The sequence below is a fragment of the Apteryx mantelli genome, chromosome 4 (assembly GCF_036417845.1).
Source record: "Apteryx mantelli isolate bAptMan1 chromosome 4, bAptMan1.hap1, whole genome shotgun sequence".
Taxonomy (NCBI): domain Eukaryota; kingdom Metazoa; phylum Chordata; class Aves; order Apterygiformes; family Apterygidae; genus Apteryx; species Apteryx mantelli.
Genome location: NC_089981.1, coordinates 81,645,390 through 81,669,166, shown reverse-complemented (window position 1 = coordinate 81,669,166; position 23,777 = coordinate 81,645,390). Strand labels below are relative to the sequence as shown.

Genomic DNA, 23,777 nt, shown 5'->3' with positions numbered 1-23,777 from the left:
TTATAGAAGACTCTGGGAGCTAGATGCAATTTTCTTTTACAGTTAATTTTGTTGCTTTTTCTGGGAGTAGTTTAGGCCATAATGAGACAATGGGCTAATGCATCACAAACTTGTGTTTTTTTTATGAGCTTACACAAGCCTGTCAAACTTCAGTTTGACAAAGATGCAGCATTAGATAAATATTTGCCAAACTTAGTATTTGTCCGTCACCTGTAGCTGAGATGATCAGCACTTGAATTACAAGTGGCTTGATGGGAAACGAGGAGCAACTTTTGCAAATATGTTTAACTTTTTAATTAATATCATAATTGAAATAATAACGCACTGTGATAGGAAGGCAGGTTTTACTGCGTTAAAAGCTGTATTTGGTGCTCATAACTGAGGCAATAGTGCATACTCATCACATTTCAATACTCTGCTAAACTTTGTGGCTTTTAAGCCAAGGGAATTCATGCCAATTCCAGTGAAAAGGGCAAGTTTATAGAGAGGTCTTGTGACTGTTACCCACCTCTATTCAGGAATTTTTCTCCTGTATCTTTACCCACTCTCACTCCCACTCTCTTCAGCCTATACTGAGAGAATTGCATGTCTTTGTACCCAAGAACAACACATGCACGCACATGCACACACACACACATCTTCACATTTTCTCAGTTGGTCACATAACTGCATTCCTGCTCTCTTAGTTTCCAGCAAGAGAAATTGCCTTGCACATACTGAGCATTGTCATAACAGTATCCAGATCGTATATGGCAGGGAACAGCTAGCAGCCGTCATGGTGAGCTGGCTTGCTTGCAGTAAAAAGCTCCCCTTGTTTTCAAGAATTCAGTTCTCTGCCTATTTTTCATTGTCACTTTTTTTTTTTCTTAAGTGAGAACAGCAAGAATTTCATTGCGGTTTAGTTTCAAGGTGAAAATTAATGATATACAACAGTGTAGGAGAAAGCAGGCAACCCCCCCAATGAGATGCAGAGGTACCTATTATGCATGCAGGGGAAAAACCCCACTGTTTTAGACTGCTGAGTACTCTTTCCAAGGTCATTGCAAGAAATTTATAAAGAATGTTCAGTATTTCCCATTGGCTCATTCGTAATGATTGTCAGATACTTCAGGAAAACACCTGCTTTTACCAGTCTTTGAGAAAACTGATATATGTTAGCTATAAAGTGATAACTAATAGCATATAGGAGGGACTACATATATTGATAGAGGAAGAGACCCAGCAGCTTTTAAGGTGGTGTCTTATAATTAGTAATTTTGAGCAAACTTAATGTATAAATACATTATTGAGTGAACCTGGGTATTTCTCTCATGTCTGCTCCTAAATGTGAGCATGTGATGTGTATTTAGATTTGTGGCTGTCACTATTATAGCTCTTGGCTAAATCAGCAACAAAACCTGTCACTGTATTAGGCTTCAGCTATATCTCTGTTCAAGTCTGTTGCACTTTGACAGGTGCAAGTGTCACCTTAACCTCAAATTGCCTAGCAAACAGTAAGTGCTGAAGATGCTAAAAGCATAGTGTGAATGGACATCTTAACCATTCAGATATAACCACAGGATGACTTTAATCAACTTTGGTTACACTCAGATTTCTTGTCTGTGGCTTCAGCTTAGGCAACACTTTGGTTACACTCAGATTTCTTGTGTGTTACACACACACACACACACACACACACACACAAAAAAAAGCCTGAGTTTCCCACATGTGGCAGCTTCCTTCTTCCTGCAGTAGGGTAGTTTCAGGTACCTGGCCAGGAAACCTCTGCAGTGGTGGTAATAGCTGTGCGTTCTGTTGCTCAACACGGGCCAGACTATGGCATTATCACTGTCCTTAACAGTAGATAGAGTAGCGGACACAAGCCATAGGATCAGCAATGATCAAGTACACAGAATTTAGGGCAAGTAAAAATGTTTTATATTTCACAGATTCATAAACTGCTCTAGTTTAGAACATTCTGTTTAAGTCAGCTGCAGTCTCCAAGTTAGTCATCTATATACAAAATAAATGCACAGTACGTGCAAAATTTAACATTTTTTCTGCTTGTTGCAGTCTTAATTAGGTCAAATAGCTTATGAATAAATAAAATAAGATTAAATTCAAGAGCATTCCTTCACTTATTTGATAGCCTGATGGAGTAGTAGATAGGTAAGTAGCATAACATTCCATACTGCTGTAGAGTTCTGTAATAAATTGGAAAAATCCCTTAGTGTGCATAGCAGTATTGGAAAACAGAGTGAAATGCATCATGCATAGAAGATGAGCTCAGGTATTTGTCCTCCTTGTACTCCAGTCCCATTAGTACTGTCCGAGGAGCACTGGAACTGGAATGTCACTTTGCCACACTGCACTTCAGTCATTCCCTCTTGCCCAAAGTAACTGAGTTCGTTGCCATCGAGAATAGCACTTACATTGTAAAAAGTATCTTGCTCGACCTGCACAGGGTGTTCAAACCATACAGAAAAAGTATTACTGGATCCGTCAGAGGTAAACTTTGTCAGATTTTGAGCGAGGACCACTCCCAAGCGTTTCAGTTCAATTTTGACACTGTATTCAGCCTTGCCACAGCTTGACCCATACAAACCCAGTCCCGCTATAAATATCCGTTTGTCTACAGCAAACTGAATACTGTCACACCGCCCTCTGTACCTCCACTGGTTACTGCGATACGCAGATGACTGAAAGCGGTGGCATCGCTGAGGGACAAGTCCTTTCCTTTTGGTCAGTGGAAACTCTAGTTTGGGTTTGTTTGCAGCCGTGTACCATAGGAATATGTTGTGAGTTTCCTCAAGGGTAAGGATGTCAGACTGGGCAGCGCCGTTGGCAAACTCTTCCAAAGTCATAGTTGGAATCCGCACCAAGTACAGAGCTTTTCCCAGTACATTCCTCTTGTTCCGCGGCGTAACTGGCAGCCCTTGCCTTTTGCATTCAGCCTCTGCCCAGTTGAGAACAGCCTCAAAAACCACCACTTCCTTGGTGTTGAGCGCCTCCCGGGTTACAATGATCTCTAGTGTTTGCTGATCTATTTCGCAGAAGCCTTCTGACTTCAGTGCCATTTCTGCTTGAGCATCAATCACTTCCCAGCAGCGCTGCGTCAGTTCTGGCTCCTCGAAGAGCCTGCTCTGAGACAGCAGGACGCAAGCGTTTTTTGCTTCTAAACTCGTCTCCAGAAAATTGACGCAAGCCTTTGCTAGGGCCGGCACAATGTACTTCTTGGCAGCATACAGCGTAGCCAGAACTGTGTCAGCTTCCAGGTCAATCTCATCACTATACATGTATCTAGGTAGGGGGGGGAAAAAAAAAAAATTCTCTCTATATATGGTTTCTTAGGAAGAAAATGAAATACAGGCCACAAAAAAAAATTAATCTATAGTCAAATCTGCTGGCAGTGAGCAATCTGACATTCAGTATGTGTCAGTGTGCTAAGTAAACAATAACACATGCATATTGCACAGTGCCAATTGAGAGATATATTTTGTAAGCTACTTTGATTATGTCCACATAATTAGTAGACTGGTGGTGGCCACTTACTTTAATAGGATTAGAAAGGCTGCAGGTTCCACATCTGGTATATGGATTTCAGATTTGACCTCTGCAAGATCACCATAAAACATAGCGTAGAAGACAGAGCTACCAACTGCCAAGACATACTGTAAAATAAAGAAAGAGAAGCCTTAGCAGTATGTATCAGCAATAACTGAACATGCTCGCTACACTTAGGGAAACTTAAAAGCAGCAGTTGAGACATGGAACTGTCTAAGGCAGTTTTCTTTAAAGATGTACGTTAATTACTTCTGAGATTAGATGAGAACCATAATTAGAAAAATGTAACCCTACTTTTAAGGGGGGGGGGGGGAGACAGGGATCCGTACAACACTGTCTGCACCAACCTTATGGGCAGGAACTTTCTTGGATGCCCCTGGCGGGCCCACGATGAAGTGAACGTCAGCCATGAGCTCGTTATTGAACATCAGCGCGTTCCTGCAAGTTCGGAGGGCGAAGAGGCCAGGTCAGCGGGCTCAGCCCGTCGCCCGCAGCCGCCCGCCCGGTCCCGCGCGACGCCGGCCTCCCACCGCCTGCCCCCCGCGCGACGCTGCCGCCTCCGTCCGGTCCTCGGCGGCCTGGGCCGCCCTCGCCGCAGCGGCCCGGCCCTCGCACCTCGCCTGGCGCAGGTGGGCGGCAAGGCCGGCGGAGGCAGGGAGGCCGCGGCGGCGGGCCTGGCCCTTACCTCTCGCGCAGCGTGGGGTGGAAGGACTGCCAGTTGGCGCTCTCCAAGTTGTTGTTGTTGAGGTTCTGGAGCTGGGGCGGCGGGGGCGGCTGGGCGCTCTGCTGGAGCTGCAGCGCGTTCTTCTTGCTGTTGGCAGCGGTGGCGGCGGCGTTGCTGTTTGCGATATTGGTGTTGGCGCTGGCAGGGTAAAGTTCTGCAGCCATCTTCTTCTTCAGGGAGAGGGGCACTATCTCATAGCATGCTGGCACCTTGCCGTTTGACTTCACGCTCTTTTTGGACTTCTTTAAGGTCTCTGGAAGCAGAAGAAAGAAAGTCAAACACTTCATGATCCTGCCATTGAGGCACCCGTGGGGCAGTGGCATGAGCAGGAGAACCGCCAGGTGCCAAGCGCGGGTCCCTCCACGAGGCTGCTTGCAGGCTGCTGGCGGGCGGCGCGGCCGCGGGTCCCGTTCGCTCTCCGGCCGGCAGCCCGGCGCGCCGCTGCGGGCAGGGCGCGGCGCTCACCTTTGGCGCGCGGCGGGGGCCGCTCGCCGCCGCCCCGGCCCTGCCACGGCCGCAGGGCGAGCTCGGCGCGGGGCCGGCGGGCAGCGCCTCTCCGCCGGAGCGCGAGCAGAGCGCGGCAGCAGCCGCGCAGCGAAGCCCAGCAGAGACGCAGCAGCAGCGAGAGTCAATCCACAAATCCGCCGCGCGCCGCGGGCGCCGTGAAGCGCAGCCAGCCGCCGGGTCCCCGCTGCGGGCGAGCGCGGCTCCGTCCTTGCCCCGCGCGGCGCTGAGGCATCTGCGGCGGGTGGCGGCGCCGGGCCGGGCCGAGGCGGCGGCGCTCCGCGGTCCCGCTCCGGGCGGCCCCGCCGCCTCTCGCTCCAACTTTGTGCTCTCCCGCGGCGGCGGCCGCCGCACGGCGCTGCTCCTGCTGCTGCTCCTGGTCGGCGCGGCCGGGGCCGGGCGGGCGGCGCTGCCCTGGGCGCTCCCTCCGGCGGCGGCGGTGGCGGCGGGGGTACGCGGCTCGGCGCGGCGCGGCTCTGCCGGGCCCTGCCTCCGCCTCCCGCCCTAATAGGCAGCCGCCGCCGCGCGCGTCACGCCCGCCCGCGCCAATGGGGAGGCCGGGGCACGGCGGGGGGAGCCGCCCCCCCGCCCGGCTCTGTGTCATTCCTGCGCGCGCCCTCCCCCCCCCTCCACCCGGCAGCGCCGCCCCGCGCCAGCGCCCGCTCGGGGGCGCTGTGCCTGCAGCGCCGAGCACCGCGGGGGGGGGGCTGCACCGGGCGTGTGTGTGTGTGTGTGTGTGCATGCAGCGCCGAGCACCGCGGGGGGGGGCTGCACCGGGCGTGTGTGTGTGTGTGTGCATGCAGCGCCGAGCACCGCGGGGGGGGGGGGCTGCACCGGGCGTGTGTGTGTGTGTGTGTGCATGCAGCGCCGAGCACCGCGGGGGGGGGGGAGGCTGCACCGGGCGTGTGTGTGTGTGTGCATGCAGCGCCGAGCACCGCGGGGGGGGGGGGGCTGCACCGGGCGTGTGTGTGTGTGTGTGTGCATGCAGCGCCGAGCACCGCGGGGGGGGGGGAGGCTGCACCGGGCGTGTGTGTGTGTGTGTGTGCATGCAGCGCCGAGCACCATGGCGGGGGGGGGGGCTGCACCGGGCGTGTGTGTGTGTGTGTGTGCATGCAGCGCCGAGCACCGGGAGCGGGGCTGCACGGGGTTGGGGGGGTGCGTGCAGCGCCGAGCACCGCGCGGGCTGTGCGGGGATGAGAGCGCATGCAGAGCGCAGCACCACGCAGGAGGCGGCGGGGGGGGGGGGTTGCAGCGCCGAGCACCGCGGGGGGGGGGGGAGGGCGGCCTGCGCTCGTGGGGTGCGCGGTGCGCGGGCGGGGCCTGCGCGCTCCCCGGGCGGCCCCGGGCCCGGTGCGCCGCCGCGGGGGGGGGGGCGCTCCGCGCTTCCCGGGCGGCCCGGGCGGGGGCGCCGCCGCGCCGCGCTCCGCCGCGCAGCGCCCGCGGGCCGGGGGGGGGCCGCGCCCGGGGCTGAATTACTCAAATACGGAGAAGTTGGAGTTTTCTGGGTTTTTTTTCCCCAGAGAAAAAAAAAAAAAAGTATTTTTCCGCCCCCCCCCCTTTTTTCCCCCCGCCCGTTTATTTCCGCCGGTGGCCCCGGGGACGGGGTGGCGGGCACCGTCCCCCTGCCCTGCGCCCGGGGCTCGTCGCCTGTTCTCGTTGGGGCGTCGCTCTTGTAAACTTGAGTTTCCCAGGAAAATCTCTGTATCCCTGTTAATTACCGTGCAAATCTAGGCACTGCTGAAAGGCCGAGCGCCAAGGCCCGGGGGGGGGGGGGGGGGGCAGGGAGGGAAGCGCAAAGCAGACACTCTTAAAAAAGCTTTTTAGTTCTTTTGGACACCTGCTTGGCAGCCCCCTCAGTCCCCTTCCCGGAAAGCCAAGGGGTTTTGCCCCCGTTTTACTTCCTCGCCGGATGCCAGGGTTTCAGCCCAAGGGGTCTCCCCGAAGGCAGCGGTCTACGCTGGTGCTTCTGCTTGCTATGTGGAAAAGGTGCAAGGTGTTTGGGTTCAGCATATATTTTTAAACATTTTTAATTTTTGAAAAAAACTTAAGTCGTTTGCATCCAGCACCAGATGCTCCTGTTAAACTTGGCCCTACGTTTAATTTGTGTGCCGGTAGTATTAACGTTCCAGCCAGTTATGGCCTCTTTAAGGCTTTTCGCTTTGCTTAAAACCAAAGTGCATGTTCATTTTCTGACTGTTTTGGTATTTTCAGAATTTAAATTAACGATGTGTAACATTTTGTCAGATGACCTGTGGGCACGAAATTTCTGAGCAGCTACAATGCAAATGTGTGTAAATGCATGGAAGCGGGGGAAGAGAGAGCTGTGACGAACTAACCCGAATCCTCCCTTTATGGCCTTGCTCCTGTGCCAGGAGCCCACTTAATTCCTGCTGCACTTGGGCCTCTCCCACAGCAAACCAGCCGCGGCATTATAGCGTCACGGGCGTCGCTGTAACGTCAAAAGGAGGGTTTGAAGCAGGCTATCGCTGCTGAAAGGTTTCTTCTGGTATTTTGGAACTGGTTATTTCTGCTTGTTATAAATTCATAAAGTTATACTTTTTTTTAAAGCTGTAATTGTGTTAATACATCTTCTTACAAGAAAATATTTGAAGATGGATTTTTCTAAGCTGTTCTTCCAGATAAGACAATTCATTTGTGATCGGCACCTTAACATATGTATAGCAGCTAGGTATCTGCTGGCACGTTCCTTGGATAATTAAAATACAGAAAAACTGCCCTTATGAATCACAGGGATTGGTTAATCTTTCATAAACATTTCTTTTTTATAATCAGGTTTAGGAAGCGACGGCACTTCGGCATTTCTTACGTTTTAAGGGAGATCCGTCTGGAAGTTTTTGCTCGGTAAATAGCGCGCTGTCATTTACATGCCTGTGCAGGGCTGACAGGCGTGATCCTGTGTCGTGCGATCGTGGTAATTACGCGTGGCAACAGGGCATCGTTGTTAGAACTTCGTGCTAAATGAAGCTGCTTTGATTAATTGCAAATCTGTAAGACATGGTTGAGTGTTTTTAGCCGGATTTTCATCTTTATCAGTTGAAGTGCCCACATAGGGGATCAGCTAAGGAAATTGAGCTGAGACTAATAGTTAACAATTTACCAAACCTCATGGATTTTCGGTCAAGTGATAAAAGGCTGGCAGGAAATGAGAAACTGATACCTCAAATAAGAGTAAACATGCGTTGAACATAGCTTTTACAGGATTGTGTGCTAAATTATAAATTGGATTAGGCAAAGCACCACTGGTCTGAAGCTGATAACACCAGCATTTGAAATAAGTTGATACATCGGGAGGCAGATCCTTGGCTTATGTAAGTTGTTATAACGCTGCTGACGTTAATTGGGCTCCAGCAACTTATGCCGATGGAAGATATGCCTCAGTATTTGTAATAAACGGCATTTTGTATTGGCAGAACGTGAGTCTGTGAAGGAGCTGTAATTAGCTTTGAAGGTATAAGTGGACCTTTGCTAGGAACATAGAGTTTTAAGCAAATGGCTTTTGTTCAAAGCTTAATTTTTAGCTAGGTGTGAGAGAAGACGTGCAAGTTAGTTTATCTGTTGCTTTGCAGAAAATGTTAAAAGTTTTGGACCTAGGTTACCTCCTGACTCTGCAAAAGCTTTTTCAAAAGCTTAACTTTGCGCATAATTTCACTGATACCAGAAACACTGCTCACCTGTTGGGTTCAGCATTTGCAGCTTTGGACCCTGAAAAATGTGTGGAAAAAAAAAGATTGTGCAGTGCTTTAAAAGCTTCTGTCTGTAAAGCAAGAAAGGATTTTGCTTTAGCTGTACCCTTGCTAAAAGGGTGTTTCTGAAGATGAGTGATCAGAGGATCTGGCCCCAGCAGCACAGTCTGCGCCGTGGCGAGTGTTGCTTTTCGTCCACGAACCATGTAGCGAGCCAGCCGTGACGTGCCGGCAGTGCTGCTGCTCGAGCTACGTGTTTCAGAAATTCAAGCTCAGGATTAGAAATAATTGTGTTATATTCTGTTGCAGATCCGTGTTTGTACATCCCTCGTTTTGCACACATGCTTGAATTTGGGGATAAGAACCACGAAGTGTCCATGACGGCTCTCAGGCTGTTACAGCGAATGAAGAGAGACTGGATGCACACCGGCCGCAGGCCCTCCGGCCTTTGTGGAGCAGGTGCGTGAATCCCGGGATAGTGCTCTGCACATGGGGGAGCTGCCTGCTCTGTTGGGCAGAAGAGCTTGGAGTTGGGTACAGATGCAAACTTTTGCATTTCCTCGGTGGTGCCTTATTCTCCAGGTTTTGTTGGGCCCCTACAGATTATCCAGCTCTTCATCTAAAGAGCTTCTGAAACCCAGACTGCTGTTTTTATCCTTCCTCCTGCACGTCTTGTTCAGATCTTGTGTATCTTGCATTTTGGATCTGCTGACGTCCTTCCCCGTGCTCCTCTCACCCGCCATCTCTGCAGGCGCTTGCTGCTAAAATGTTCCCTTCCTGTTGTCCTCCTTTGCCCCTTCGTCTTGCCTGGAGGTCTTCTGCTACTGACAGCGTTGCTGCCCCTCTTCCCCCATCCGTATGGTTTCTTGTGTAGAGTTACCAGTTCCCTCTAACTTGTGCGTGATGCAAGTGTTCTGACTTCCTGTTTCCTCTTTTCTCTTGCCTGTATGGGTCTGCGTGCTTGAAAACGTCTCCGCTTCTTCCGACTATATCAGTTGGTCTAATAAACATATCTCCTGAGCCCTCCTACTGCTCTTTTCTCCTTAGATTATCTCAGCTAAAACTATCCCATTATTGCAAACATTTTGATGCGTGTCCTTACACTTCACCTTATGCAAGAAATGCCCTCTCTAAATGAATTTTTGAGGTTAATGCCCTCTCCTTCTTCATCTCTTTCCAAGATTAAGTCATGATTCTTACAAAAAATCTACCAGTTTGGGAAGGCTAGATGAAAAGGTAGTCAGTACCAGGCAGTGAGGTCAGAGTAACAGAAAGCATATGTAGTCACGTAGTTCATGTATGTGCTTTATTTTATTTGAAGGATCTTATATGTGCGTACTTGACTGAAGAATAGTGTATAAACCTTAGGCAACCCATGACTGCAATCTCCTTGAAACTTTTGGCCTCCTCCAGTTAGTAACACTTGCTCCAAATTCGCACGTTGTTCCAAATTTGAGTGTGGGCTCTGTGGTGAACCAGCCTTATCTTTGAGTCACTGTCTAGGCTATATCCGCACGAGCAAGTAATTTGGTTCAGAAGCACCAAGAGGCTGAAGCAGCTGGTGCCGAGTCCCCTGCATCCATCCACACGTGTGCAGTTTACGGGCTTTACCCTGGAACAGGTTTAGTTTGGTCACCTGGCCTGAATGTGCACGTGATGCTGGGAGCTGTCTGAAGGAGCGGCCGCTGGCTCAGACCCTGCTGCTGCCATGGGGCGCTGGAGCGCTTGAGGTGCCCACCTGGAGAGGAGCTCGGGCTTGGCTTCCTCGGAAGGGAATCGTGTTTGCATGCTTAAAACTGTACTGCGCACTGAACCGTGCATGATGGATGGGGCTGATGAAGGGTTTGCTTCAAAACTGTGCTATTGCTCTGAATCAAAATGCCAATGTAAACGCAGCCAGTATTAAAATAGGTATTGAGATATACAGCGGTACTGCCTGAGCGTGCCGGGGCACTAGTAGGGCAGCGATAACAGTGACAGAAATGAGCAGAACAGCTTAAGCAGATTCAGTGTTTCACTTCCAGCTTCTCCAGAGTTAACTGGAGATTTTTATTCAAGTCTAGCAAATTCTGCTAAAAAGATGGTAACTTTGAAAATGTGTGAACAGTCATATATTCTTGCGCTGTATTTGAGTAGCTCACCATGGTTTCCAAGACGAGCTAATGCGTAGGGTTTTCCAGGGTACAGTTTGCGATCAGCTTAATTTTTCTGGGTAGGAAGCAAAGTTTGTATAGACAAGTTAATCACCTGTATTCAAGTACACAGCTGAACATTAGCATTTACTGTTCTTTAACTGAAGGTAGGGACAAAGACAGGGTACGGTTATCTCCGTGTTTTTTGCCTTTCTTCAGGAACTTTTCCTCTTTTTGGCATTGACTTTCCCTGCTTCTTCTCTAGCTCTGCTAGTGGCAGCAAGAATGCATGATTTCCGACGCACTGTTAAAGAGGTCATCAGAGTGGTCAAGGTTTGTGAGTCTACATTAAGGAAAAGGTCAGTGGAGTTTTATTGCTTTTATCTTTCATTTACAGTACTGAAAAGCGGCGTGGTCTAAAATGAATGTATATCAGAGAAAAATAGGTTCTTTGCCTTTTCAGATGTGCTAGGAATAAAATAAGCACAGCGTGTTCAGCTGGCCACTTTTAAGTAATAACATCTGTCTCTTATGTAAGGCCTCAAATGCTTAGCAAAGTAAGAAGCATTGTGTCCATTTAACAGGTGAAGAGTTTAAGGCAAAAAACCTTTGTGTGAGAAATGTCAACAGCATTGTTGTGTATTCAGAAAAAAATTGATTCTCAAAGCTGAGGGTGCACGATGGTTTTTTTTCATTAATCTAGAATACTTTAAAAGTCCTGTTCTACAGCTGTGATTGAACAGAACATCTAAAAATATTATTTTGATAAAATGTTCTTTTCCAATAGCGTTGCTCTGCTAGTAAATAGAAGACAACACAGTGAGTCTACTGATAACTTCCCTAAAGGGGTCAGAAGTCAAACTGTCATCAGAATGTGAACCTGAAAATGGGAATTTCCTATGTACCTTTGGTGTGTGTTTTTTTTAAAGATCTACTAATATTTTCCACCTTTTTATGAGGGAAGTAGTAGTAAAAATCACCCAGTTTCCTTTATTTTAGGTTTGAAAAGTCATAACTCTCTGTTTCCTGTTTCCCAGGTTCGGTGAAAAATGACCTAACTAAAATACCATGCTTTCTATTACCCCCAATATGAATTTTTTTTACCACCCGTTATGTTCTAAAGATTTGTCTTTAGAGAACTCCCTTGTCACTCTTTTTGCTATCTTGCTGAGATCAGCCTGAGCACATCCAGCTGAACCTAACACTTGTTAATAATATTCTCTTCTAAATTGTGGAAAATGTTTGTGCCCCAGATCCTCATCTGTGGAACAGAAGTAATAATATTTCCCTACTTTGCATGGGTAGTATAGGGATAAATTTAAATTAATGATTGAAGTGCTTTAGGGTACTATGACCGCAAGGATGTATCAGTACAAATGCCACTTTTTGTCTCTGGTCAACAGGTCATGTTTTTTAATGTGCATTTTGTATAGTTAATGATTTATGCACCCATAATCTACTTCAAGATGCTCTGGTTAAATAGTTAAAGAGTTCGTTCTTGCTAAGAAAATAAGCATAATAAATTCGAGTTGGAAGGAAAATTAATTTGAGCAATTGTTTCATGCGAAGAAATCTTACTTCAAAATTCATGCTTTGAAATGTTTACTCAAGTCACACACATCAACTAAAATGACAGCGTTATTTACTTTGACAGGGTAAACGTGACAGCTGAATTATTTTCAGGCAGCTATAATTACAACTATTTATCACGAATCTATAAATTTGATTGATGTTTTTCAAATAAGAGCACTTTATATAGTATTTAACGAAGGCAAATAAAAAAATTCTTTTGAATAACGGTTTTGCACCCTATTTTTTTTCCTCTTCTTTCAAGAATTCCTCTCAAAATGCCACTGAGTAGAAGTTGTCGAAATTAATAAGCACTTCGTCCACATTCTTAAGAATTTCTTTGCTTCTCAATTTGATGTACAGTTTTATTTCCTTTAAATTATTGCTGCTGTTATTGGGATTTGTAAAGAGTTGCTGTTGCTTCGTGTGGTGGGAAAGGGCTGAGTGTGGCTGGGTGGAAGTGGAGGGCAGTTCTTAGGAGGGCGTTTGCAAAAACGTGGTCTAACTCAAAAACCTTCAGGTCCTAAAATGAATGACCTGGGCATAAAGGTAATCTGCTTTGGAAGGAAAATGCGGCACAGCCTGGAAGTGGTACATGGACCCTATCCCCCATCCTTGAATCAAGAGTTCTTAATTTAACTACCCGTTTGGCTAAAAAACTGCGTGTGTTTGGTTTTGGTGGGATCTTGGTAAGAAAACGTCATCATTATTTCACAGGGCCTTTTAGCTTTATGTTTTGAAGCGCACAATTAAAATGTAAAGCTTGTTGCTGTTGTTGAGAGAGAACGTATTAAATATTAATAAATGCACTGATAATTCTATCTGTCTCATTTCCAGTCTAATTGAAAGGATATTAACTTATATATCACTTTATATATTCAAAGCACTGTACAAATATTAACTAATTAGTCAAATTGTTATTTTCTCTGTAATCATCTGTGGAGATAGCAGAAATTAACTTTTAATAAACCCAACCCTTTTATATAGTTTAATCCTCACACTTACGCCTGTTTAATACACCTGTCTTCGCTACTGCCTTTTTGGCCTTTGTATATTCTGCTCCTTCATCTGTTTAGTCACCTATTGCATACTTTTTCTGCATACTAAATAATACCTTATCTGCAACGGGAATAATTTTTGTGATATTTGTCCATTATGCATTATCTAATACTGGGCGGCCCTTGTGCCTGTTTGAAGATCTTAGGCACTTCTTCAGTAGAAATTAAAATAAATCAGCTTATCGTTGTTAACACTTGCATTTTACTTCTTTGGCTTGCTCTCTTTATCTTTAAGTTGAGCTACTTTTTATATAAACGTATTTCTTCTAAGTTCCATAAAGTGCTCTCTGTTATAAAACCTATTTATGATGAACTTTCAGGAGGAGTAAATTTCAGTGGAAGTAAAGCTTCATTTAGAAGGAATTGAAATGAAAAGCCAGAATTGGTTTAAAGCCCTTAACATTTATTTTTGAGGTGTTTCTCTTCACAACAAAAGAGTATTTTTGGTGAAGGAAGGCGAGACTTCATTACACAGTAACTCCAGTCACCAAGCTGGGTGAAGATACTGCAGGGATTTTCATACGTAGGGTCCTTTGCTGGTACCTGTGGATCCAACTGTAGCTCTTGCAGAGACTTCGTTGGTAATTTTCTGGAAAAAGAATTAAAGATTCATGCGTAGAGACAAATGTATTGCCTGCAGCTGTCTTATTTTCATCGCAGCAGTATATAGCTCACGTAAACTTCGTGCCCAAAGAGCTAGCACAGTCTCAGGCTGGGCAGACTTCTGCCGCGGCAGGCGAGGAGAGGGGTGGTTTGCCGTGGGAGCGCAGGCTCGGGATCGGAGAGACGATGGCAGGGAGGCGCGTGGCTGCGGGGTTGGGAGTCCGGGAGTACCGAAGCCGCATCGAGGTCAGGACGCTGAAAGGAGAGGCTTGAAGGAGGGAGGGTATGTTCTGCTGCGATGCAAGTAATGTCCGTGCCCAAACCCCGGTAAAGGTATCTGGTGAGTGAAGCCAGAGGCATTTCCTTAAGCTGTTGGAGCGTGGAGAAAGGTGGAGGATGTGCAGGAAGGCAGAGTCGAGTAAGTGCTGCCTGGAGAGGAAAGTGGGCAGGTTGCCCCAGGTGAAGGAGCTGCTGGTGGTTTCCCCTCTGATCGCAAATGAGCAGCCATGGAGCTTCTTCACTGACCGCTGCTCTGGTAAACAAAGAAATTAAATTGAGAAATGTTTGATGTCTCAAGTTAAATAATTTAAAGTGGCTTATAAATGGTTTCTAGAAGTCTTTCTGGTATAGTAGGTTAAAAGTCAGCTTGAACCATGCAAGTTGGAGGTGCATATCTCTGCAAGTTGGATTGTCTGTTTTAATGAAAAAAGGCTTTATTTTTGAAGAATCCAATTCACAGGCAATGTTACTTTCTAAATCCTGCTTCTATACAGCTAGTAAGCTAATGTATTAATTAGATTCTACATATATTTCAGTACTTTGTACTTCTTTAAAATTGGCATTTCAAAATTATTTTGTCTGTTGCTTTTGAAGCAGTAATTAATTTATTAGCACTAACTCGGGCTTAGATCTTGTCAACAGTTTTCTGTGTTTTTGACTTTCCTCATCTGAGTGGTTCTGTTAAGAAATTAAGCTGTATGCCATTTTTCTTTTCCAGGAGATCATACAGTGTTTTGACATGCCACGGTGGAGGAACCATGCTAAAGAAAAAAAATTTTAAGGAATGCTAAAACATTTTGTTTCATTAGCATGGTGTAAACGCTTGATTGGGGTGGGGGGGAGACAAAAAACTCCAAAAGCTTTCGACTGACCGATTTCAGGGATGCCAAGGAAGATCTGTCAATGAGATTATTAGTGGGCTAACCATGTGCATAAATGTTAACCAGAGTTAAGCGTGTGCCTAAGTGTTTGCAGAACTTTAAAATTTATGGTAACAAATTTGTGATAATTTTAAATCTCTATTTTGATGTAAGCAAGTAAAAGCAACTAGTTCTTAACGGCGCTTTCCATTGGTACAGGAATAAATCTTTCAAGGTATCTGTTCTTTAATACTTGCAGAAACCACAGAGAGTTGCCAGCAAATGAACACAATAAATTATCAGTCACCAATTAGTTTTCAGTAAATGGCTGTGTGTGCATGCTCTTAGTCCATTGCCAAAGAGCGGTGAAATGTATTAATGTAACATATCCTGAAAGCTGTTGAAGTGAAAATATTTCTCTTTGCAGTTGCATTGGGCTAGGAACAAAGTAATTTAGCACAGCTCAGGTGATGAATTGTAAATCGTAAAACCATAGTAACTAGATCGCTTCTGATTTTGTGCTTACCTTTAATATTGAGATACTTGCTGATGCAGTTTTTAAAAATACCTTTTTTATATACGATAAATCAAGTTATAGATATGTACAATGATTATAAGGACATTACACTTTTGTTTATTTTCTATCGGTGAATACTGTAAAATACTTTTTATAAATTGTAGGAAATACTAAGTAACTAGTTCTGACATAGGTCCTGTATTAGGTGTCACTGTTAGGGTATGTTCTTGCATACTTCCATAAATAGTTCATGCATAAGCAATGTCTGGCATGGAAAAAAAAAACAAGGGTAGAGAAGGATGATGCAATAGATGGTTACATTTGTAGTATGATAAATAGTGGTTGCTTAAAGTTTGCCACAGCAGTGTGAGCTCTGAATGTGTCTCGTATTAGCGAGTGCACAGGTGAGAGCAGTAGGCGACAGTGATGAATGTTCTGTTAAGACTAGGGGGATATAGTGAAATATTGTGACCCTTCACTAAGATACAAAGTGGTTCCTTACTTTTCCAGAGCCTGCAAACACGGGAGTTGTCAAATTGGCTGATCTGTTTACTAAAATGTTTGTAATTAAGATGACAGTTAAGATTGAGTAGATAATAGAGGTCCAGCACAAGATACCTCTTTTGAAGCCATCTGCTTCCTAGTACCAGGCGTCGATGGTGTATTTAGAGGCGGGCAATGAGATGCTGCGTGGCTGACCAGACTTCTCCGTTCCCCTCCGAGCTTGGCTGGCAATTTCGGTTGCTCTCCCTCTCCTTCGAACAGGGAGGGGCGGCCAGCGTGGCTTTCTCTGCTTTGGCCCTGCTTAGAGGTCCATCTTGGACTTCGAACTCCTGGGCCTGCTGAAGCACTTGGGCTGGACTCCAGAAGACCTTGCACGGTTAAGGGCTTTGTTGTGCCCTACTGCTCCAGAATTGCGAGAAAACGTCAAAGCTGAGCAGCTAGCACCGCGTGGGAATCTTTTGTTTCTTAGCTGCAGACTGGATTCAGAAGTCTCCACTGGACGGGCTCCCCAAATCAAAACAAAATGAAAAAAAACCTTGCTCATAACTTCAAAATGACTGACCCATTTTCCCTTTTTGGGAGCCAAGTTAAGTGTGAATGGAATCGGTTTGCTGTTCTGTGCACAAAAGTGCTGTATCTGCACGCTGATTGAACAAAAGCCGTGGAAATTTTTCTCTGAAAAAAAGGGTTGAGGTTAGAGGCAGATGACACCAAGCTCTGGAAAAATTTTTCTCCCAAAGGAGTTTGCTTGAAAGAGCCTGTGAGAAACTGTAAGAGGAGCGTTTATACTGGAAGTTGAGTCTTAGCCTGAACTGTAGTGATTGCCTCTGCTTCAGCTATAAATAGCAAATACTTGTCTGCCAGTTTTCAATTTTTAGAGCCCTTCTGAATTAGTGCCAAAGAAATAATATCTTAATTTGTATATCTGTTTATTTTCCTCCTTCTATTCATGGCTTAAAATGGCTACTTTTATTAGATATGTTTAGATGAACAAAAGTACAAAATGAACTTGGATATCATTTTTATGTGGAACTTAAAAAATAGCCCGTAGCTATTTTTTCTTCACGAGGGCACTCCCTTGCCCCTGAAATTATCATGCTTATAATTAAGGTTGCGTCAGTTTTTGTTAGCTGCCAAACGAATGTTACCTTGTTTTATGCAGCGCAGACTGCGGCGTGCATCAGTGTGTTGCCTTGATGGCATGTGTCCAAACACTGGGTAAAATTAAAGAAATGTTTAAAAATATGTAGACAGGATATCAGCCAATGTAAGACGTTGAGGCAGACAGGTGGTTGGCAAGTGCAGGTATTTATTTATATCGATTTAAAGGAGAAGATGTTGAGCGAGCAGATCTCCCTCCTGCAGCGCCTGGGGAGGCACCGTGCTTAACGCCAGCCTGCGCGGGTCTCGGTCCCACGACGTCTGTATGCCTTCGCTTGCGTGACACCGGCTGTGGGACCTGGGGGCCTTTGGTGGTCGCCTGTGCAGAGCAGGGACCGCGTGTGGCTGTGTGGGGTCCAGGTTTAACAAGCTCTCCTCTCATCATGACTTAGGGTGCTGCTGGCATGGAGATGTCTAAGGAGTGAATTTAGCTGAATGATTTTCAGGCTGTGAGGCTGAGGGTCAGGTGTGGCGCTTGGTTTCAGGAGGAAGGTTAGTCTTGTGGTTAAGGCCAGCCAGAAATTAAGAGATCATGTGCCTCTCCGTAGTTTGTGGCTGGCCACTGGGGGTCCTGCGCCTGCGCCATCGTGCCGGCCATGCTCACGGCCAGGCTGCCGTCCCTCGGCCACAGTTCGGCTTGGATCAGGACCGCGGTGGGGGAGCGCGCGGGCCTGGGAGGGACCTGGCGGCTGGGTCGGGCGGCTCAAACCATGCCACACTCTGGGTTTGAGCTCGCCCTCTGGCACGGCCAGCAAAGACCACGCAGATCTGCGCTGTCCTGGTGCAGATACACTGCAGGTGCTGGGATATACCGTGCTGCCGTTTTAGCTCAGGGCTGAAGCCGGACCCTGAGTCGAGGCTCATGCAATCTGCCTGCAAGGTGGCTCACCCTTGGAGGGACGTCTGGTGGTGCAGGGTGGGTGATGTGAGTCATGCGACAGGATGGACCGGGCGAGAGAGCATGCACTGAGCTTCTGGTGCCTGACAGGAGACGTGCGTGGGTTGAGGGGCTGAAATCCAGGCATGGTGACCTTGTCCCCTGCCTTCCTTCATAAATGACTGGTTTTGCCACTGATGTTTTCTCAGTTGCTCTGCATGCCTAAAAGTGTTGCCACCTTGGCGGGACTGGGTATCTGGTTGCCCATCTCAAACTCGGAGCACACATGGGATAAAGAAGCAAGGGATCTGTGCCAAAGCGTGTGCGGGCTTTTGACAGCGGGAGAGAAGATAACGTTCTAGCTCGGTGAGGCTGCGTGGTCTCAACCATCTTGTTGAAGTGGGGCTACCTGCAAATGTGCAGTTCATACGGCTAAAGGGCGATCACATGAAGAGACAGATGGGAAACTCTGTGCTTCTAAAATGATGTATGGATTTGGCATTAAATGGATCTTGAATTAAAATAACAGTAACGGCACTGTAGCCAAGTTCTGCCTCCAGCCTGGTGGATGCGGCTCTCTCCTGGAAGGTGGGTAATGCATGCGGGAAGCCCGGTACGCTGAGAAGGATTTCTAGTCTGTTAATTAAAAGCTAGATGCTCCCTTGCCAACAGCATCCTCCTCTCCTGCCGACTTTGATTTGAAAGAGAAGAGGAGGGAGCTGGTCAGTGATGCTCTAAGGGAACATTTCGGCAATCACATCAGGGAGCAGGTTTTGGGCTGTCAGTCACTCTCAAGTACCTGTCAAATTTGGTGCTTCGTGGAGATGCCCAAACTCCGGAAGAGAGACTAGATTTTGGATGCTTCCCTCTCCTCGGCAGTGCTGGTATCAGCTGGCACAGCTGTGCGTGTGCTCAAGATGCTGCTTGCTCCTGTTTTTTTTTGCCAGACTCCCCCCGTGCATTTCACAGCAGGAGATGCGCCCTTGGCTTGTGGGCTTTGCTCTGGGAGCAAGGTGCCTGAAAGCAAAGCGTGCTGATGTTATGTCATGCCGATGTCCTTCTGGCTCGTCTTGTTCCCCAGTTTATAAAATGGAGAAAATGCTTTCTTTCCCCACTTTGTCTCTATTTTCTATTTAGACTGATTTCTGTTTATAACCTGAGGACTCTCTCTCATTTGAGGAGGTAGATAACTAGAATAATACAGGCACTGATACTGATTTAGGGTGAGAGTGGGTTCAGGTGCTCTTGGCATTGGCATTTGGAGTTGGTTGGAAACTGAATTTCCATCCTAGAGAAAATTCCTACTTGGGAAGGATTTTTGTTGCAGTCGGAGGCAAAAGAGAAAACCGTGACTGTTTTGGGGGGGAGGGAAATTCTGCAAGGTCCTGTTTTGGGAGCACTGAATCACAATCTTCTAGTTTCCTGGCTTTGCAGATGGGAGCTCTTGTCAGCTTTGCTTCCTCTGGAAGATGGGAATATTGCAGCGAAGCAGCTGCAGGCCCATCATTGCTGTTTTCCCATGGAAAATGTTGATATTATTAAAAGGGCACTTTCTGTCAGAAAAGCATTCTGCCAGACGTTCCCTAACCTGGCTTCATTCTTAACCTTTTGTCTTGTTTTCTCCAGCTGTAAAATGGATATGATGATTCTCAACCACCTGTATAAAATGCTGAAATTTGTGGATGAAATTATGACAGTGTGATCTCTTTTTGGTTTCAGTCCTTTGAAAGATTCAGCTGGTTTCATGGCACTTCCCTGTGGAACTAGTCATCTCTCTCGCATAGGTAGTAACTTTAAAAATACGAACATTGAACAAAGGCAAATTACATTATTATACGACTATATGCATTTATCTAATCTGTCTGCGCAGTGTGCGGACGATCCCTTTATTTCACAGCTGCCTATTTGTGTCCTGGGAAGGCCATTTGTTGTCCCTCTTACAGTCGGTTGAAAATATGTTATTTTAACTTTTGCTTTGTGTGAATTAATCATGCTAATATATTAAGAATATTTTTGAGCATATTCTTGTGCTCTAATAGCAGACATTTCCGTTTGGGAATCTGGTATATTTTTTGGTGTTGATCACAAAAGCAGCGGGACAGGAGGAATGAACTGTATTTCTCATCTCAGTTTTGTCAGTCTAGACATAATTGACCTTAGTGGCCTCCCTATTCCTTTTCAGCGTTTCTTCATCAAAAAAGTGTTTTTTACATAATCTAATAAATCAAAGGCTAATTTGTGATCTGGAAAGGTGCTTACTTAGGAGCAGAGGAAACCATTAGTATCAGTTCGGTTTCAATTTCTTCTGTGTTTGAGCCAGAGTTTCTAAGAATGACATGTTTATTCTGTAATCTAGCAGTTTGACAAGTTTTGTTACTGTCAGAGAAGTTCTTAAAGATGTTACGATAATATACTGTATACCCTCTGTAGGCTGACAGAATTTGAAGATACACCAACAAGTCAGCTAACCATAGATGAATTTATGAAGATTGACTTGGAAGAAGAATGTGATCCTCCTTCATTTACAGCTGGTCAAAAAAAATTGAAGATACAGCAGGTGGGTTCTGAACTGGATGCTCTGTATATTTCTCTCCTGTCTCCTCCCTTCTGTATTTTCCTTTTTGAATCAGTTAATGCTAATTCCTAGGTGACCAGCCTCTGATAAGGTTGCATCTATTATGAGGTTCTTAGGAGAAGGAGGAATGTTAGCATATATGATGCCCATAAACTTAAGGATAGTTTTTGCTTGTTTTATTAGCTGGGCTTCCCAGTAAATAAAAGTTGAGAAGTTTTCATTCCATATCATTTTTGCTCGCTCCTTCAAAGAGGCATACTCTTTCAGGTGTGTGCCAAATGCAGCTGTAAAAATCCCCTGACGAGGGATCAAAGCTTGGCTGCGGTTTGAGTCAACTGCTGCGGGGAGCACAGAGTCGCTGCTCATCTTAGTGCACATCCAGGACGTTCGGTGGCTGGGTAGGGGAGCACCAGCTGAGCTTCTGGTTTTTGCTGAGTAGCAGCATTTGGTGCTTAGCACATGATTGCTGCGTTGCACATGAGGGCTCAGTAACTCTGCCCAGATGCTGCCCCCGTTTGCAAGGTGGTGCAGTTAGGCGAAGTGCTGCTCTCTCCTTTATGCTCGCTTACCTGCTGCATGTGTTTCTCTTCTTGTGCTCAGAGCTTTTACCTAAGCCTCAGATCTTTTGGTCTTTAAAAAATTGGGGTCTCTCATGTGACAAATGAAGCTGAGCTTGTGGCATGTAGATCTTGGGTAGCTGTCCTAATGTCTGTACTTTCTTTTATATGCTGTATGCACCCTTCCATCTTACTCAGCAAAGATCAGAACTGGAAAGGTATAAGCTTTTTAATTAAGAGACCTTGCACTTTTTTCAAGAAGATACCACAGTCGGGAGAACTGCCATTGCCTGTAACTTTTTTTTTTTTTTTTTTTAACACATATGAAAACACATACCCTAATTGCTTTAGTCAGGCTGCTCATTTTATTCTGTGGTATATAGCACATGCTGCCACAGAGACTAGTTTTAGTGTGTGGCTTAATTTCTTTGCAAAGCATGAACTAAAGCTGGCTCCAGACGAGAAGATTCTGTAACCATCCTAGCCACATCTTACATTATTCATGTTTCAGGGTTTTGCTTTTAATATTCAAAATATTATGCTATCATTTAAGGGTCTGTTAGCGTGTTTATGGTGTCCTCAAGAGTCTGTTGGGTACTGCTGGTCAGTACGTCAGTCTGCATTCGCATGTGCGCTGTATTCAGTGCTGGCCTCGTGCTTGCTCACATCTACAGGCACAATTGTAGGGACTGAAGGACAGAGCCTTTTATTTGCAATTTGCCAGAATCAAAGTTCCTTTGGAAATATCAGGTGAGAGATAGAGGTTGGTGAGATAACACTTGAAATCAGTCAGCATTTTCAAACTTGTCCATCTTACCTGTCTGACACTACAAAGTAGTTTGAATTGTGATTTGAAACCTGCTTATTGCTTTCAAAACACCGTGCAGTTGCATGTCTGAATATATAGTTCACAGATAGTACAAAGTTTTTGGTTTCTTTTTTTGTAATTTCACATTTAATTCGTTTTGTTGATTTTCATTTCAGCTTGAGAAGGCGTTATCAAAAAAGCTGGAAGATTTTGAAGGTATAAGTCTTGTTCAGTGTAACATATCACTCATTTATGCAGAATTACATCAATGATGGCTGAGTTTTTATTTCATCATTACAGGTGAAATATCGAGCTATCAAGATGAAATAGAGATTGAATTAGAAAATAGTAGACCAAAAGCAAAAGGAGTATTTGCAAATTTCGCTAAAGATGGTAAGTCTATAAAATGTTGTGATTATTAAATAATGAGGGGTTCAGATCCAGTCTTATGTGTATGAACTTTATTGTAATAACTGTGATTGTGTATATGCTTGTATTGTAAAAGATCTGTATTTATCATGTTGGGGTTCTCTCTGCTTTTGGATACATATTATCAGTTAGTTATTACAAGTATCAGCCTTCAAAATAACCTGAATTGTTCATTAAAATTACAGTTCATTAATGACTCCAGTCATTTTTCCTTCCTGGTACAGTATGTTTGGCACTAGTACCTGAGAATGTTCCTTTTCAGCATCAAAAATGTAGTAGACCAGCACCTAGGCCCTTCTGTCCCTGAATCCCCCAGCTGATGAATTGATGTGGAAGGGCTTTGTGCGTGTTGAATTGGCTATTTTTTATTCATAATTATCCTGGTAAGTAGTTGGCTCCTGTCGCAAAACCCTGCCATATTTTGATAACACAATGCATCTATTTTAAATGATGACTGTATTCACAAAAATATGTTTTAATAGCCAAGGTAATGAATTTAAAGAGCGTCTGGAAACTCCATATATTCATACATTGTAAATACTGTGTATTTCTTCCTCAGATTTTCTCTAAAGATTTTTATTCTTTAAGTGAGTGCCTATTTATTTAGTTTCTGTAACAGATGGTGTGCAATGATTTGTTGTTTTTTTTCCCCCCGTTCAGATTCTATAGAAGATAATACCTCTAGCATATTTGGAGAGGAGGAGGCAGAAGATGAGGAACTGGAAGCAGCTGCTAATCACTTAAACAAGGACTTTTATAATGAACTTCTTGAGAAGGATAGATTAAAAACAAATGACGACGGAGAATGCAAAAATGGGAATGAAGCTCCTGTAAGACCACCCGCACTGGAATCCTTGCTCGGCCCGCTCCCCACTGCAGCTAGTCTTGGCATAACGGAGTCCATAAAAGAGTGCATATCCACTAAGGACCGAGAGCCTGGTGAGTAAGAGAGCGATTCAATAAATATCCGAGAGTGGAAATGTTGGACATGTGCAGCCGGTTGTGGTTTTGCTGTGTAATTTCCATGTATCTTGATGGTTACTGTGACAGCAATTCTGTGAAGCACTCTAACATAGAGATATAGGAGTCATGAGACTGGATGAGAGAGCAGTCTGAGTCATTGACATTGGTCATGGACATGTGCTCCTCAGGAAAACCTGGAGAGCCTAACATTCTTCTGAAGCTTGAGAATGAATATCTCTTAGGCAAGTAGGTCTGCAGTCGTATGATAACTGATGGGCATGTTTTGAGCCAGGCAGACTCAATTATGAAATTGGAGGAAGCAAATTCCTGTAAATATAACTGGAAATTACAACCCGAGTATGAGAATTTTAGATCAAGGCAGGCTTTTGCAGGAGACATTTTATTGGAGT

The 23,777-nt window shown here is 45.5% G+C and overlaps 2 protein-coding genes across 4 annotated transcripts in view; one reads left to right on the top strand and one right to left on the bottom strand.

The window, feature by feature from the left end:
* The window catches only part of BRF1 (BRF1 RNA polymerase III transcription initiation factor subunit), a 175,936-nt gene that overhangs the window by 78,907 nt on the left and 73,252 nt on the right, over nucleotides 1-23,777 (top strand). For both annotated transcript variants that reach the window (XM_067295078.1, XM_013940837.2), the window contains exons 6-11: nucleotides 8,785-8,934; nucleotides 10,873-10,966; nucleotides 20,466-20,592; nucleotides 22,152-22,191; nucleotides 22,276-22,368; nucleotides 23,065-23,343. In XM_067295078.1, coding sequence (XP_067151179.1) covers nucleotides 8,785-8,934; nucleotides 10,873-10,966; nucleotides 20,466-20,592; nucleotides 22,152-22,191; nucleotides 22,276-22,368; nucleotides 23,065-23,343 — 783 coding nt within the window. The remainder of the gene's footprint in view (nucleotides 1-8,784; nucleotides 8,935-10,872; nucleotides 10,967-20,465; nucleotides 20,593-22,151; nucleotides 22,192-22,275; nucleotides 22,369-23,064; nucleotides 23,344-23,777) is intronic.
* On the bottom strand, nucleotides 1,895-5,179 carry BTBD6 (BTB domain containing 6). 2 transcript variants are annotated; one of them, XM_067295080.1, is made up of 5 exons: nucleotides 4,733-5,179; nucleotides 4,229-4,520; nucleotides 3,891-3,981; nucleotides 3,532-3,650; nucleotides 1,895-3,279 (listed from the first exon to the last, which is right to left on the bottom strand). In XM_067295080.1, exons 2-5 carry the CDS (start codon nucleotides 4,429-4,431, stop codon nucleotides 2,247-2,249), a joined length of 1,446 nt encoding a protein of 481 aa, XP_067151181.1. In that variant the 5' UTR covers nucleotides 4,432-4,520; nucleotides 4,733-5,179; the 3' UTR covers nucleotides 1,895-2,246. The 2 variants fall into 2 exon arrangements, with proteins under 2 accessions (XP_067151181.1, XP_067151180.1); XM_067295079.1 differs by lacking the exon at nucleotides 4,733-5,179 and having other exon boundaries at nucleotides 4,229-4,706.